At 32.5% G+C, this 16534-nt stretch overlaps 1 protein-coding gene across 1 annotated transcript in view; it reads left to right on the top strand.

The window, feature by feature from the left end:
• HCN1_1 (anaphase-promoting complex subunit Hcn1) overlaps window positions 1-16280 on the top strand; it is a 126221-nt gene extending 109941 nt beyond the window's left edge. The window contains exons 5-10 of the mRNA XM_012937143.3: window positions 1353-1502; window positions 4801-5019; window positions 6686-6832; window positions 10787-11030; window positions 12883-13124; window positions 14722-16280. Coding sequence (XP_012792597.2) covers window positions 1353-1502; window positions 4801-5019; window positions 6686-6832; window positions 10787-11030; window positions 12883-13124; window positions 14722-15330 — 1611 coding nt within the window. The 3' untranslated portion in view covers window positions 15331-16280. The remainder of the gene's footprint in view (window positions 1-1352; window positions 1503-4800; window positions 5020-6685; window positions 6833-10786; window positions 11031-12882; window positions 13125-14721) is intronic.
• The last annotated feature ends 254 nt before the right edge of the window (window positions 16281-16534 follow it).

The raw sequence follows: 16534 nt of genomic DNA, 5'->3' as shown, positions 1-16534 counted from the left end.
TAAATTCATTGTTCAGACTGGCTTACACATTAATAAATAATTCGTCACACCTTTCGTATATTCACTCAAATCCGTCATCCAAAATGATGTATTTGGATATTATTGTTTTAAAATGAATCTAAAAGCCAATAATTTTTTTAGTGATCACCTTGATTGTATGAATAAGTTCTAGTAACCATACAATCACTACTTTAGATGCAAGTATGAACATGGTTTACAGGCAAAGGTGAATTTTATTCCAGAATGGTATATCTTTATATTCATATGTAACGGTTGTTTGAATCTTATCATTGATATTTAGAATAGTAATTATTCAGTCTTTTTTAGCATATGTGCATTCTGTGCGGATTGCTTCTATATTGCCATTAAATCACAAGAATTGTAATCAGAGTTAGATGTTGGATAGCAATAGGATTCAATAATACGTATTACTTCTTATTTAGCACTCGTTAACTGAATGTACCTGTACTCCAGAATTGATGTTCACTTCAGGACTCGAAACTAATACCGAACGCCTCAAACACCATCATGTCATCCACCTAGTTACGGAGTAAAGCACTGAGTCCATGTCTCGAAGTGAACATCAACTTTTGGATATAGTCACATTCGGCTAAGTATTACCAAATAAGAAGAAACGTAGATCATGGACTTTACTTTTAGCCACCATCTATCACTGCATATGTCTTTCTGTATTTGAGTGAAAAATATGTGAATCTAGACAGATTGAACACATATTTCGATAACACTTAAACAAAACACTACTTTTTTATTACTTACAACCATACACCCAAAATTTACTGTTAAAAGTGAGGTAAGAACCATGGTCATTTTATTGTCAGCCCACATTTGAATTCATTCAGGCACCAAAAGATAAAATATCTGCGTTTCATTTTATTACTGTCATTATCAATGTTGTAGTGAACGAGAACACGAATAGGAACAATCGAATGTATTCGAACACAAAATTCCAGAACATCTCTGAGAACTTTACAGTAAATGCTTAATTTGCAAAATATCAATCCATTGTCTCAAACCTGACTGTTTCCTTTGCAAATATCAGTCCATCATCTCAGATTTCATTGTTCCTGCATTTTCATACCAATTGTTTTCCGTTCCTATTCTTTCCTTCTGGATCTTCTACTAAAATACATTCTATTCCTGACTATCATTATATACTACTTTTATGTATATAAGTAGCACACATTACAATATATATAGTATTTACCTACAAAATTTATTTGCATCACATTTGTTTACACTTATTTTCTTCTTAACTTCCCTCTTTTTTTGTCTACTTAACATAACCATATGGTTTATTATGTGTTGAATTTTCGTTTGTTTGTTTTTTTTAGTTTATTAATTTAGCAAGTAAATTTATTGGGATATTTAATCTTGTTTTATTACTTCTACTACTTGGACATTGGAATGCTTGTTTACAATTTCTTATACCAATGTTACATGATTATCCAGTGGAAAGTTGGGTAGCTAAAGGTAAACTACAAGTAAGTAGATAATGTTATATTATCTAAACAGCTTAATGTCATTCATTAAAATTACAGTTTATTAATGAATAATCATGTTAATATGATTACGTAACACCATACTAAGTAATATTACATATCAGATAAGGTTTTGTGAATATTATGGTAATTCATATAGCTGAAATCATGAGTCAATTGAAGCTAGATCACTATGGAAAACCTGGAAGCACTGTGGGACTCCTTAGCAGTGCGCATCCCCGATCCCACCTTGCGAGATTCTAGCTTCAATTGATTCATGATTTTAACTATTAAAATTAGCATTACATAGATGAGATTAATAGAATGCTCATAACTTCCGTATCAATATGTGTAAATAAATAAAATAAACGATTAATGTAACACTATTTAAATAAGAAAGATTAGTTCAGCGAAGAGTTCTCTTTTCGGCGAATTCATTTTCAAAGCTGTACAATCGCAAATATATATACTTATTTTTACAGGATGATAATAATACTGATAATAAACTTCTGTTATACAAAATAAACAAAGATATTAGGAAAAAAATTTAAAACAAGGAAAGTTTAATAATCGTTTGATTGTTAATGGCTTAGGTATTCATCGGGTAAGGATGGCTTAGTATGATAAAATAAAATGTTGAAACAGAGATGAAATGTAATCGGAATGATCGTGGAAATAAAAACAAACCAGTTGGGGGTAGAAGATTTAAAGGGAAGATAGAAGGTGAAGCAGATGGCTGTAAAGGAACAAGAGTACGAAAAAGAGTGGACAATCTAATACATTAAGACCATGGTAGAAGGAGAGGTTGTACCAGTCTCTTTTGCACACACAATTCTGGTTTTTCCAGATGTATGGCTATTGCTTCGGCAATGCAAAGAATATGCAGTCTAATTGTCTTAGGAAGACTTCTACTTACCTTGTAGATGACTTTGAACGCAGAATCTGTCTTGATTGAGTGACCTGTTTTCACAATGTGTTCGATGATAGAACTTCTTACTGAGCCGTTACCTCCTCTTTTTAGCCACGCTGGATAATGTTCTTGAATTCTTTTGGATAAAGTACGCATCGAACGACCTATATACCTAGCTCCACAAGAGCAGGTAAATTGGTGAATGCACATTGAGTTGGTCAGATGCGATAATTTATCGTTCAGATTATTATTAGTATTATTATCATCCTGTAAAAATAAGTATATATATATATTTGCGATTGTACAGCATTGAAAATGAATTCGCCGAAAAGGGAACTCTTCGCTGAACTAATCTTTCTTATTTAATGTCTTAATGGGTGTATTCCGTTTATTAAAAAATTCCAATAACACTATTTGACTGACAAAGTAATAAAATGTCAATAGGATGAAGTAACTACATGTTTTTTGTGTCAGTAAGTGAATGTGCAGATATCGCTTGAAATTAAATGGGAACGAATGAATAAAATAATATCAACAGGATACTAATAACAAATAGGAGAAAAAAGCACTTTTCAAGTATATAATTTTCATAGATTAAACGGCAGACTGACCTTAGAAACCAGGAAAGACCTGACGGCTATTTCACCTTGTTATGAAACTTCTCAATAGTACACATCGACAATACCACCGGGAATCGAACATGAGACCTTCGGTCTCGCGAGCGAATGCTTAACCTATAGACCACTTAATTGGAATCTGGTGATGTACAGACATAATTTTAATCAATTGGTGATTTTGTGCAATCATCTTCATATTTATATATTTTCAACACTTTTGTTATGTAGTTAATTGTAAATTAGTTAATTAGTCGGTTACTTAGAAATGATTGTTCAGTAGCTTGGGTTAACACATCAGATTAACTAACTGAAATAAATTTTTAGTGGTGAGTTACAAAAGAGTTGTCATGATAGCAAGAAAAACACGTTTTAACCAGTCAGAAGGCATTAACCTTTATTTATAATAGGAAACGAAGAAAATTACTGGCAAGATATTGCTTTTACATTATTAGGGAACTTTTCGAAGTTTTCTATGGATTCTCTAACTTTAATATCCCAAACCTAAAATTCTAACATTAACATCTTAACTAATTGATCTCGTGTTTCTATATACACATTTAGGGAAGTTTCTTCACGACATTCACATATAAGTGCTTTTTAATATTTTGTAAATATATTATCATATTATCCTCGCTCAGTCAGTCAGTCAGCTGCAACGTAGGACCAGGCACATATATGCATCAGTCCATACCTCATCAACACAACAAGATGAACACCGGATTCATAAAAGTAGTTAATTCAAAGGTGGTAATATATAAAAGAAAGATTGTAATGAGGATATAACACAGAAAGAAAGAATTAGTTCGTGGAATGAAGGATATGAGACGATTTTAATCTCTTAGTTTAAAGGAAGACAGAGAGTGTATACACCGACACCACTGTGATCGATTCTGAGCCATGTCACCAAGAGTCTCCAACCATTGGTTAAGATAGTCACGCGGACCCCAACCAAGTATTCTGCATCTACCAACATCGCTCAGACCACAAAATAGTGACTTCAAGCACTGACGCCATGTTTTAGTTTCGCCAACCCTAATTTTCTTCCAATCATCACCAACACTGGTTAGCATTACACGTCGTGGCACTCAGTGTTCAGGCATACGTGATATTGACCCAATCATCTCAGTCGATGAAGATCCACAATCTCTTAAACTAATTTACGATCATTCCCTAATACCCTACGTCTAACCTCACTATTACTTACCCAGTGATCCCAACAGATGCCAGCAATACTTCTAAGGCATCTGTGGTCAAATATTAGTGGCTTACGAATATCTTCTACTCTTAGTGGCCATGTTTTGCAGCTGTAAAGTACAACGGAATGGACTGCCGCGCAGTATACTCGTCCTTTTATTGATAAACGGATATCTCGCCTTCGCCATAGGTGACGTAAGTTGGCGAACGCCAAACGAGCTTTTCGAATCCGTGCTGAGATTTCGTCGGACACCGACCCATTAGGTGTAATCAGACTTCCAAGATAAGTGAAGTTGTCAACGCGTTGTCACAATGCGATAAGCCGTTATATTCATGCTACCCAATTTTAGCCAAATGGTAGAGTTTATCAGTATATATGCCGTGACGTTGAAGCCTCTTACTCATTCCTGAATGGTTGTATGGCAATCCGTAAGTTACCCCCATTCACCTAGAACCTTAGGATAAGATTGTATTCAACCTTTCAAATTTTTTCCCATCATATATTACCTCTTATTATTAGAAGTTGAACTTAATAGAGGATATTACCATACATATTTTTTCTTTAATATTTATTTAATAGAATGCTTATTGGTTTGATCAATACACTTGGGCTTTGTTTAAAGCTATGTCGCATATGTTAACTATTGGTTATGGAAGATATCCACCTACTAGTTTAAGTGAAGCATGGGTTACAGTGATAAGTATGGTTACTGGAGCTACTGGATATGCTTTATTTGTCGGTCATGCGGCAGCATTAATACAATCATTTGATTGTTCAAAACGTCTTTACAGAGAGAAAGTAATTTTAATATTGTTTTTATCATATAATTTTGAATAAATGTAATATACAACTTCATTTCAGTATGTTTAAAATGTTTAAATTACTACTGTAGTTTTAAATGAGAGATAGTCATTAGTAGTGAAAGAGAACATGAGTGAGGATAACCGATTATATTTAGCACAAAATTACAAAGCTACTTGATAAAATAGAAAAACTATACTCCAATACTTTATTACTTGTCTCAGACGTCATTGTTCTTGCGTTTCCATACTAATTGCTTTCTGTTCCCATTCTTGCCTCCTTGATATTTTCAACCTTCTGCTACCAGGCATTTTATTGCTAATTGATGTTATATACTACTTATGTCAACATAAGTAGCACACATCACAATTTAATACACAAATTACTTACATATTTCAATGCATTTCAACTTACTTTACTTACTTACTTACACCTGTTGCTCCTAATGGGGCATAGGCCGCTGACCAGCATTCTCCAACACACTCTGTCCTGGGACTTCTTTTCTAATTCCATTCAATTCTTGTTCATTTTTCTCATGTCTATCTCTATTTTCCGGCGTAATGTGTTCTTTGATCTTCCTCTCCTCCTCCATATTTGGCCCTGAGGATTCCATGTGAGGGCTTATCTTGTGACTCAGTTGGCTGCTTTCCTCAATGTATGTCCTATCCACTTCCAGCTCTTCTTCCTAATTTCTTCCTCCTCTGAGATCTGGTTTGTTCTCTCCCACAGTAGGTTGTTGCTAATAGTGTCTGGCCAACGGATCCGAAGTATTTTGCGTAGACAACTGTTATTAAATACCTGTATTTTCTGGATGATGACCTTCGTAGTTCTCCAGGATTCATTTCAACTACTAATCAGTTCTTATCAAGTTTGAAACTTTTATAGAAAATTAGTCACTAATTAAATTACATGTATGGTGAGATACATTTTATTGCTATGTAGCTTCGTTTATCATCAGTTAATTTTAACACTGTAATATTTTGAACTAAGTGTAATTCTATGTACCTGAATTATATACATTAACTGAGAGACAGTTCACAAATAATTCCGATAGATGTATTCTAGCCTTATGTAAAGAGTTATGAAACAATATCGATCCAAACTTGTTGATTACTGACTTATGGATCAGTGAATATTTTAAATTACGACTATAATTCGTTATTCAGTTAATGAGAAGCAGCCAAAGGTTAGTTCAGATTAAATCCAACAGATTAGGATTTTCGACATCATAAAATTACTTACCAATATTAAGTGTTTAAGTGTTTAAATTAACTCGCTGATACAAGCACATCCAGTTGACGAGTCTTAAATAAAATGAAATGCTATATATACCAGTATATGGTAGTGAAGATCATTGAGTTTAGTTTGAGATGATGAATCGATGAATGTTAGACAATCATTGAAAAACTTGAAGCACTAGATGGCCGTTTCGTTTTAGTATGAGGCTCCTCATTATCACGCATCCACGGGACTCGAACATAGGACCCTCAGTCACGTAAGAATACTTAACCTCGAGACCACTGAGTCAGGATGCAACAGTGTTAATGTCTATCTTTAACTAATCTACGATATTGTGCAATCCTCTTTTATTTCTTCAGTAATGTGTTGAATTATAAAATTACAATGAAATCATTGAAAATAGTTTTATTTTATAAATATTTAGTTTAAACAAGTGGATGAATATATGGCATATAGAAAACTTCCACGTGGTTTACGTAAACGTATTGCTAGTTATTATGAACATCGATATCAAGGGAAAATGTTTAATGAAAATGAAATTCTCAATGAACTTTCAGAATGTTTAAAAGAGGTAAATATAATTTTATTTCTTTTGTAAATGTTCATTTGACTATGATTGTTATGACTTAAAACCTAGCTTGTTATTATGAAATTTTTTGGCCAATCGAAATACGACTGTGCGAAACCAATGACATTTGACTGGTTTGAACAGTCTAGCCTCCTTATTGATCCTTTGTTCGTCAAACTTGTTCAGTTGAGTCCAAAACACCAATAACAATCTTCCACTATACGAATTATTTATTTCAAACATACTTGGTTTATATACCAGGCCAAATGAACCGCATCACATCATAAAATAGGAAATAACATTTATACAAGATCAACCCGAAAAGTGGCTGTGAACATGGGAGACTGTAATCAATAAACTGAACATAACTTATGAACAGCAAATCGTATAATAATAATCTATATGTCAGAATGAAGCATATAATAAGAGGAATATAGATATACATAGTCCAATTACTTAGTAGTTATACAATAAGAATGTATAGATTACATTAGTCCATTAATGGGCCTCGGAAGTTACTCGTAATTTAATCTCTGCTAGGATATAACATTGAGATTTGATTCAGTAGATGATATTAGTCCATTCATAGTTCTCAGAAGTTACCTGTAATTTTATCTTCACTGGAATAATATAACAATGATACATATTTTTTCATTGTCTGTACAAACTTGTATTTGTTCTGTACTTAAGCAATAAGTACAAATACCTGTGAACTTTTTATTTCAACGATGACATATCAAAATTGGTAGTCATTTAGTTGATTTTCAATCCAGCTTTATATGGATACTATAGAATAAGATTAATACAAAACACAAGTATTCGAATAAGTTAAATTCAAACATTTGATCTCATGACATTTGGATACAACTAGTTGGAAGTAATAATCATACTAGAGAATTAAGTTAAAAGAAAAATGAAGTTGGTGAGATTCATAAAATTACGTCCGAATATCACTGGTAAACTATCATTTACTTAGAACTTATGTGTTTGAGATTTTGATAGTATACCTTTCGGAATGCCTGGAAACGTTTTTATTAGATTGCAGTAGGGAGCCCTAACGCTGGATTTCACCGGTCAGATATGTCTCCTATCTTCAGGAAATAAGTGACTACTTAGAGATTCTAACATGTGTTATCTGTTACCACAACCAAAGATGTTAATATTTAGCTATTAATATGATGAATAACATTGTAACTAATGTATATTATATCATATACCGGTATGTATGAAAATTTCAAACACAAAAAGATTCGTCAGTAGAGATTGTTGAATTTCATTGACAACATGAAGCGATGAAAGTTAGACGAACATTAAATTTCTGGAAGCATTAGACAGCCGTTTCGTTCTAGTATGAAGCTTCGCAATAACGTGTATCCATGATCCCGAAAACAATATTTTAACAAAGGACCTTCATTCTCGCACACAAACACTTAATCTCTAGACCACTGAGCAGGTGTTAATATCTAGCTTCAATCAATCCACGACATTGTGTGGTCATTTCGCATTGTCTTCAGTGAATATTAAAACACTTTATAAATCACTCAAAGATTATATAAAATGGTCTACAAAGTAATTAAGTTTAATCTACCACATATCATCAAAGAATGACTTTATAAAGGGTGAGATAGAGAAAGATGATAGGCTTTGATGTATTTACGTTGATGTTTATTGGCTTTATCATCATGTCGATCACTTTTTTTTCACTTTAGCAGTTTATATTTGACTAGTAAAGGAACATTAACATTTTACAAAGCGTTATCTCTCCCTTAATAATAATCCGTTTTCTACTATCAAAGTAATACAATCTAAATAGAATCAAGTGTCTATTGTTATCTGAAATGCTTTTAGTGTTAATAAAATCAGTTCTTTTTCGTGTGTAAAATGTTACTGAATGATGTATGGATTAATAATAAGTAAACTAATATTGTTCATTCAAGTGTTATTTATTGATAAGGCCAAGATGTTTTAATCAAACTGTACTTTTTTTTCATTAAACTAATATTGTTAAGAGGGAATGACTTAAATGTCTTAAATGGAGTAAGATTTCAAAATTTGATACCAATTCATAGTCGCCTAATAAGTAAACCTAAAGGAAACACTTTTATACAATATTTGATGCGCACTGCTGAGGAGTCCCACACTAGGACGAAACGGCCATCCAGTGCTTCCAGGTTTACCATGGTGGTCTAGCTTCAATTGACTGATTATTTCAATCAGTGAAATTTATAAAATCTCCACAAAAACCCCTTCTGATAATATTTGAATAGTTCACATAATAGACTGACTTTAACTCAATAATTATTGAATACCAGATAGCAGTGCACAAGTGTGGACAATCGAATGTATATGAACACAAAATTACAGAATATTCTAGTAAAATCTGAGGACCATATAGTGAATACGGTGAGATTATAATTTATTGACGACCTTTGAGCGACGCTAAAGTGACCTTGAGAGTGCCTACCTACTTACTAGGGCTAAATGAGGGTTATAAAGCATTTTGAAGAATAAGGGTTATGATTTACAATTGATGGTTGGGGTTAGGAATTAGATTTAAGGTTTTCATCATGAACTGACATCAGCTATAATGCCGAGACTCTATTTAGCCAAATGGGTGAATGAATTTCGCGCCAAAATCTAAGACTTGTTATCGTAAATCTGATTGGTTCGTCCATAAATCATAGTCTCGCCGTGAATACCTAATTTGTAAAATGTCAATCAATTGTCTCAAACTTGATTGTTCCTTTTGCAAATATTAGTCAGTCGTCTTAAACTTCAATGTTCCTGAATTCTCATACCAATTATTTTCTGCTACTATTCTTTCCTCCTCGATCTTCTTGACCATCTGCTGCCAGATATTTTATTCCTGATTCGCGTTATATACTACTTATGCTGATATAAGTAGCACACACCAGAGCAAAAGACTATCTACAATAATCTTACATAGTAATAGGCAATTCTGCCCTGATGACTTACTCTAAGAAAAGTTGATGATGTTTTAGTAATAAATTATAACTGGTGGAATTTACCAATGTCAAGATTGAGACAGCTATCACAGATGTTGAAAATCATACAACATAACTAATTGACTGAGATTAGAAAAGTGTGCCAACAGATGTCCACTAGTTATTTTAAAGGTAACTTATTGATTCGAGTTATCAACTGACACTACTGATGAGTCCTCTACTAGTGCTGTTAAAGTGACTATTTATTCTTCATAGACAACATGAGCTAAAATATAAGTTTGGATTTTAAATACCAGAAACATTGGTTTTTCTAATAAATAAATAAATTGATCAAACGTCAAGCTGATGTGCATCGAATTAGTTTATAATCTGATTAGTACTGTTAACCTGGAAAACACTATTTTAGTATACTTTTAAAAATTAATTTACAGGCTACCGTTTATGGTGACTTAGTTATTCATTGAAATAATCAACAAATACAACTTTAGATTGATATCATGAATACAACAGTGTTAGACCATCACTGAAAACCTGGAAGCCTTGGACAGCCGTTTCGCCGTAGTATGGGACTCCTCAGCAGTGCACACCCAAGATCCCGAACGCAGCACTCATTCCAGGACCTCCGAAGTCGCGCACGGAAGCTTAACCTCTAGACCATTAAGCTGGCATATAACAGTGTTAATGTGTAACTTCAATCAATCCACGATTTATCATCACCGTTTACCATAGTTTTCAATGAATAACTACCTCATAACAGACATAGTTGAAGTCCACTGGTCACGTCAATTCATCAGAACTCCATGAAATCTATCTTGAAGCAGGTCACTAGTGAGCACATGAGGAGTCCCATACTAGGACGAAATGGCTATTCAGTGCTTCCAGGTTTTCAGTGCTGGTTTATCATTGATCCATTCATGATATCAATCTAAACTTAACAATCTCCACAACCCTATACTGATAAACATAATTTTTTTTGTTTTCTACATTTAAGCAAATTATCAATTACAATTGTCGAGCATTAGTTGCTGCTGTACCATTTTTCACATTTGCTGACCAAAATTTTGTCTCAGAAGTAGTTGTTAAATTACGTTATGAAGTGTTTCAACCAGGTGATTTGATTATTAAAGAAGGTACAATTGGTACAAAAATGTATTTTATTCAAGAAGGTATAGTGGATATTGTTACAAGAGATGGTGAAGTAGCCACTAGTCTGTCAGATGGTTCATATTTTGGAGGTGAGTGTACATTTTTTAGGCATAACTTTAGACCTCATTGGTAGAGTTTAATTATTTTATTGTTATTAACTGACATTTGTGATTAGTCGTTCTTATGCGTATGTCAAATATTCATGTAACTCGATTAATAGAGCTTATTTGTACAGGTTTGTGTATTCGGCTTGAATTTTAATTGTTAACATGAGAGCTAGTGATAGTATTAGAACACTCAAAACAGAGTAGGTAAAATGGGATACGAGTCTTGGACCTACTAGTAAAAGTCGAGCACTTTAACCATTAAACCACCGTTCCATAAATCTTCATTAAATTCATTATTAGCTTTCATATGGTAAAGTTACTGCTACTTTAGAAGTGAATTTTGAATATTTGGTTAAGACTTTTAGCCGATTTTACTGTTTCTATGTAACAAATGTAGATTTGAATGAATTATTGGATAATCCAGCTTAATAATCACATGAAGTAACTACTCAAAAAGCTTGTAGATTTTGTAAAGTAATCTAAATTAGTTTAATAAGAAAAACATACAGTTGGATAACTGATATCCTCAAGAATTAGTTAGATAACTGTTATAACTTGTTGGCCTGTGCGCCCTGTTAATGTATAACGTATAATGTAACGATACCGCCAATTAGGGAGCAGCGAACTATCGATCGGATCAGTGACGCATAAAACCTGTGTGGGCAGTCTAGAGTACTTATCGGTCCAGCTTCCCGCCTAGCTCAACCAGTTAAGTCCAGAACACCAATCTCAGCCTTTACAATATCAATCATTTACTTCAAGCATGCGGGGTTTATATACCAATCAAACAGACCACATCGTACCAATAAAATAGGAAACAACATTTGTACAAGATTTAGCCAAATATGGCTGTGAATATGGGAGATAGTAATTGATACACTAGACATAACTCGAAAATGGTAAATCGTATAATAATAGTTTATAGGTCAAAATAAAGCTTATGATAAGAGGAACACGAATATGAATAGTTTAGTTATTTAACAATTATACGACAAAAATATACGTTTAGTATTGGTCCGTAAATGGAGCCCAAAGTTACAATTCATTATGCTTATCGCGACATAACAACAATACATAAAAAATATATCTCATTCTTTAATTCACTACCAAACATTACAGACATGTATTGATGAATCTCTATTAGTTAATGAGTTCTGATATTGCATACTGATTATATTTTTCAGCAGTTTGGGAGTAGTTTTAATTTATATGAGTGTATAATTCAATTCACATTGGCAAGGTAAGCTAAATGGAATAAAAGTGGATTCATTCGATAAGTTCAAAAAAACAAAAGGCAAAAATGAATAGCTATTGCGTATTGTCGTAGGAATTTTCTTCAAGTAGTACTTTTTCAAATTTAACTTCCTAAAGTTCTAGTGAGAAACAGTGACCAATGGAGATCAGCCGGGTCTGTTGTGAGATTGTAACTCACTGATGACAATGGTGGACGGTGGCGCGTGTAACTGATAGGTTCTGTGTTCGAATCTCACGAGGTGTGACCGCTCAGTTTCTTGGATTAGTTGAGGTTAGACATTAACACCGTTGCATGCCGGCTAGTCCAGTGGTCTAGAGGTTAAGTGTTCGTGCGCGAGAATGAAGGTCTTGAGTTTGAATCCCGCGTGTGGGATCGTGGATGCACACTGCTGAGGAGTCCCACAATAGGACAAAACGGCTGTCCAGTGCTTTCAGATTTTCCATGGTGGTCTAGCTTCAATTGACTCATGATCTCAACTACTAAAATTATTTTAAAATTGTCAGATAATTTGTTTCATGTACATTGTTTGTACATTAAAATGGGTCCTTTTAAAAAATAAACACACTTTTTCTATTATAGAAATATGCCTATTGACAAATGCTCGCCGTGTGGCAAGTGTTCGAGCAGAGACATACTGTAATGTTTATTCATTAGATAGAGCAAGTTTTTTGGAAGTATTAGATAATTATCCATTAATGCGTAGAACTATGGAATCTGTTGCAGCTGAACGTTTAAATAAAATTGGACGTGATCCTTTAGTTGTCAGCAATCGTAAAGATTTGTATGATGATTTAAAACTAGTAAATGAAATAGTAAATCAGGTAAGATTTTTAAATTAAATTACTGAGTGTATTTTATTCTGAATGTCAAAGACATATCAGTATGTACAATTGATAAATCACCGACTAGTGATTAATGTTATGTTCGTCTAGTCTATATGACACAGCATTTTGTGAATTACGTTCAGTTGTCAGGTGGGTGGAGCTTAGAAGGTTATTATACCATAAAGTTAATGACAAATAAATTATTCAAATGAAATGAAATGACAATATGACTCTGATTTTGTGTTTAGATTATTCATCCAATTCTATCAAGCAACACTAAAGGATTAGCTTGATACAACTAAGTGGTCAGTTAGTTGTATCCAACCACTTTACACGATCATATGTACATGAAATTACTACTGGACTCTGATTCACAATATTTTCAAACATCTACTATGTGAGATTAGTAGAATTATATGTAATGTTTGGTTGAATTTAAAGATAATTTTTGATCATACTCATTATAGTGGGAAGAATGATCAAAAATTAAGATGAATCAGATAACCTTTTTATTCTCAATTGGAGCATCTGATCATTGTGTACTCTACCTGAAATCAGGACCTTCAGTTTTTATAGTATACTTCATGCAATTAGATCAATATATAGAAATGGAATACTTACATGTTTGATCATTTCTCAATGTATCATGGCGATTATTAAAGAAAAGAATTAAATTCCAACTCACCTTCCTAACTTGCTTACAAAAAAATATATTTGTGACGATGGCAAACGGGTGAACTCGAGGAAGCTGTAAGAAGCTCAGAGAGATGAAGATACTCCATCCAATCAGCTTTTGGAAGAATATTCCAGAATCACTATGTGTAGCTTCCCTATTGGACAAATGCCAAAAACCCACTGTATGCGGATTGAAGGACTATACCGATCATTTCATTTTTAGTAAAAAACTATAAGTACCTGGTAGTTTTGTACCATATTTGAAACTGCTTGGAATAGCGTTCCTTTCACTTGACTTCTGTCTTGTCATATGCAACTTAGAAGGTTCTAGCATTTAAATACTCAAGTTATACTCGGTATATTAAGAATCTAACGTGTAGATATAACAATAAATAATAAGTGTTTATTTACTATGTTGTTTTTTTCTGGCTTCTTCAGCTGTGATCATACTAAATGGCGAACTCAGTAATTTGAAAAAATCTGTGATATTTCTTATTTTTTTCAAATACGATCGCTTGATAATCAATAGTAACTACGAAATCTGGGGGGACTATAATTAACAGACGACCTTTGAGCGACGCTAGATCGACCTTGAGAGTGTCCACCTAATATCTAGGACCAAATGAGGGTTATAAACCAGTGCGAGGAATAAGAATCATGATTTACGATTGATGGTTAAGATTAAGAATTAGATTTAGGATTTTCATCACGAACTGTCATCAGATATAATTCCAGAATTATATTAAGACAATTTCGTTCCAAAATCCGAGACCTATTATCTTATACCTAATTGATTCGTCCATAAATTATAGTCTCACTGTGAAAGATAATCTTTTCTCTATTAGTTTCTACTTTAAAATGACCTTAATCCAATCTTTTCTTTTAAAACTTTATATACATAATTATTGTGATATTTTAGGCTATTCGTGAAACAGATGATGTACAAATCGAAGGAGAAACAGAAGATAGCATTGATGAAGATGGTATTGATAATTGTAGAACTGGTGATAATATGAATACTACTACTAATGATCATATTAGTAGTCAATGTCGTAATAATCATAAACATAATCCTAATGAACGAAATTATCAATTATGTAAAAAAATTAATAAATTCTCACATCCAGTGAATTATTTTAAACGACGTAAATCATCACATTGGAATACATTATTATTACGTAAAAGTTCTGAACCTGAATGGTGGAATCATTCAACGAATAATCGATCTAGTACATCAACTTTATTCAATACAAATCTACGTAAATGGTATCATATGAAACAAGGTAAATTAAATCATTCAAAAATCATTAAGAAAACTAAAAGTGTAGATCATTTAAATTTATTAAAAGTAACATCATCGAATTTAGTAAATAATTGGCAAATCACAAAATCAACACCGGTGAATGTAACGGTTTCTGTTATTCATGATCATGATCATGTATCATTGAAAGAGTCAACTATATCAAGTGTACCAATTAAAATCAATGAACAAACTAATGAAAATAATCTTTCAATCAATAATCAATAGAAATAATCTATATATCAATATACTTTAAACAGTTATTATTATTACGTAATGTAATCCAATGAAATGGTCTATCTACAATAAAGAGATGCATTTACTTAACTATATTAAACATTCATTCAAATATCATTTGTGAATACTAAATGTAGAATTAGTAAATTATTATTATTTAAATAAACAATCTATTTCTTTACATACATTGATATCTCTTATGAAGATGTTTTAAGTTCAATGATTGAGATCATCAATCTATTGAAGTTAGATCATCATGAAAAACTTGGAAACACTGGAAAGCTGTTTTGTTGTATTATGGGACTCTTTAGCAGTGTACATTCATGATCCTACAATAGGACGAAACGTACCATGTAGTGCTTTCATGTTTTTCATCGTGGTCTATCTTCAATGGACTTATGATCTCAATCATTAAAATGACTAGAATATCCACAAAAACTCTTCGAATATTTTAATGTATTTGTTCAGTGGTTGTGAAAGAGTCTAATTTGTTTATCATTATATATATATACATATACCTGTTGATTAAACAATCTATTCAATTAGATTATATTCTTATTGTTATCATTGCCAATAGTTTATTATTCTTTTTGTCACAGTTTGTTTTCTTTCTTTTTTTCAACTCAGAACTGTGTGTTAGTACCATTGGTTAATTAATGTCACTTTGAAAGGGGGTACTTTTCCCCCATCAGTACTAGTCACACAACTATCACAATCACTAAATATCTTTTATTTATCATGTAATTTCTCATTGAATAATCAATTGATTAAGGCATTTTCAACGAGATGAACATCAAATGCATACAACATTAATATTATATTCAGATTGGATTAAAGTGTTCAGTATTATTTATTGTTCAGTATAAACGTAATAAACGTGAATACAGTTGAAGACAATTGATTGTATTTTTGGCAAAATATAAGAACTATACGCTAAAATACTTCATTTTCAAATTTTCATTATTTGTTCTTCACATTCTGTATAATTCTCCAAGTTCTACTGCCAGTTTTTCCATTTCCGATTGGTGTTATATACTACTTATATCTGTCAGCGTAAGTAGCATGCATTAGATAACAAATATTAAGCATCTTTATTAACATCACGAAATAAACTTTGGCATAGTATTTGTGTTTGCATCAAAATGATTATTAAAGTTAACAAAGAATAGATTTTTTCTAGTTCAAACGATCTAAC

The sequence above is a fragment of the Schistosoma haematobium genome, chromosome 1 (genome assembly GCF_000699445.3).
Source record: "Schistosoma haematobium chromosome 1, whole genome shotgun sequence".
Classification (NCBI taxonomy): Eukaryota; Metazoa; Platyhelminthes; class Trematoda; order Strigeidida; family Schistosomatidae; genus Schistosoma; species Schistosoma haematobium.
The sequence above is the reverse complement of the archived record's forward strand: the minus strand, read 5'-3'. Positions and strand labels throughout refer to the sequence as shown.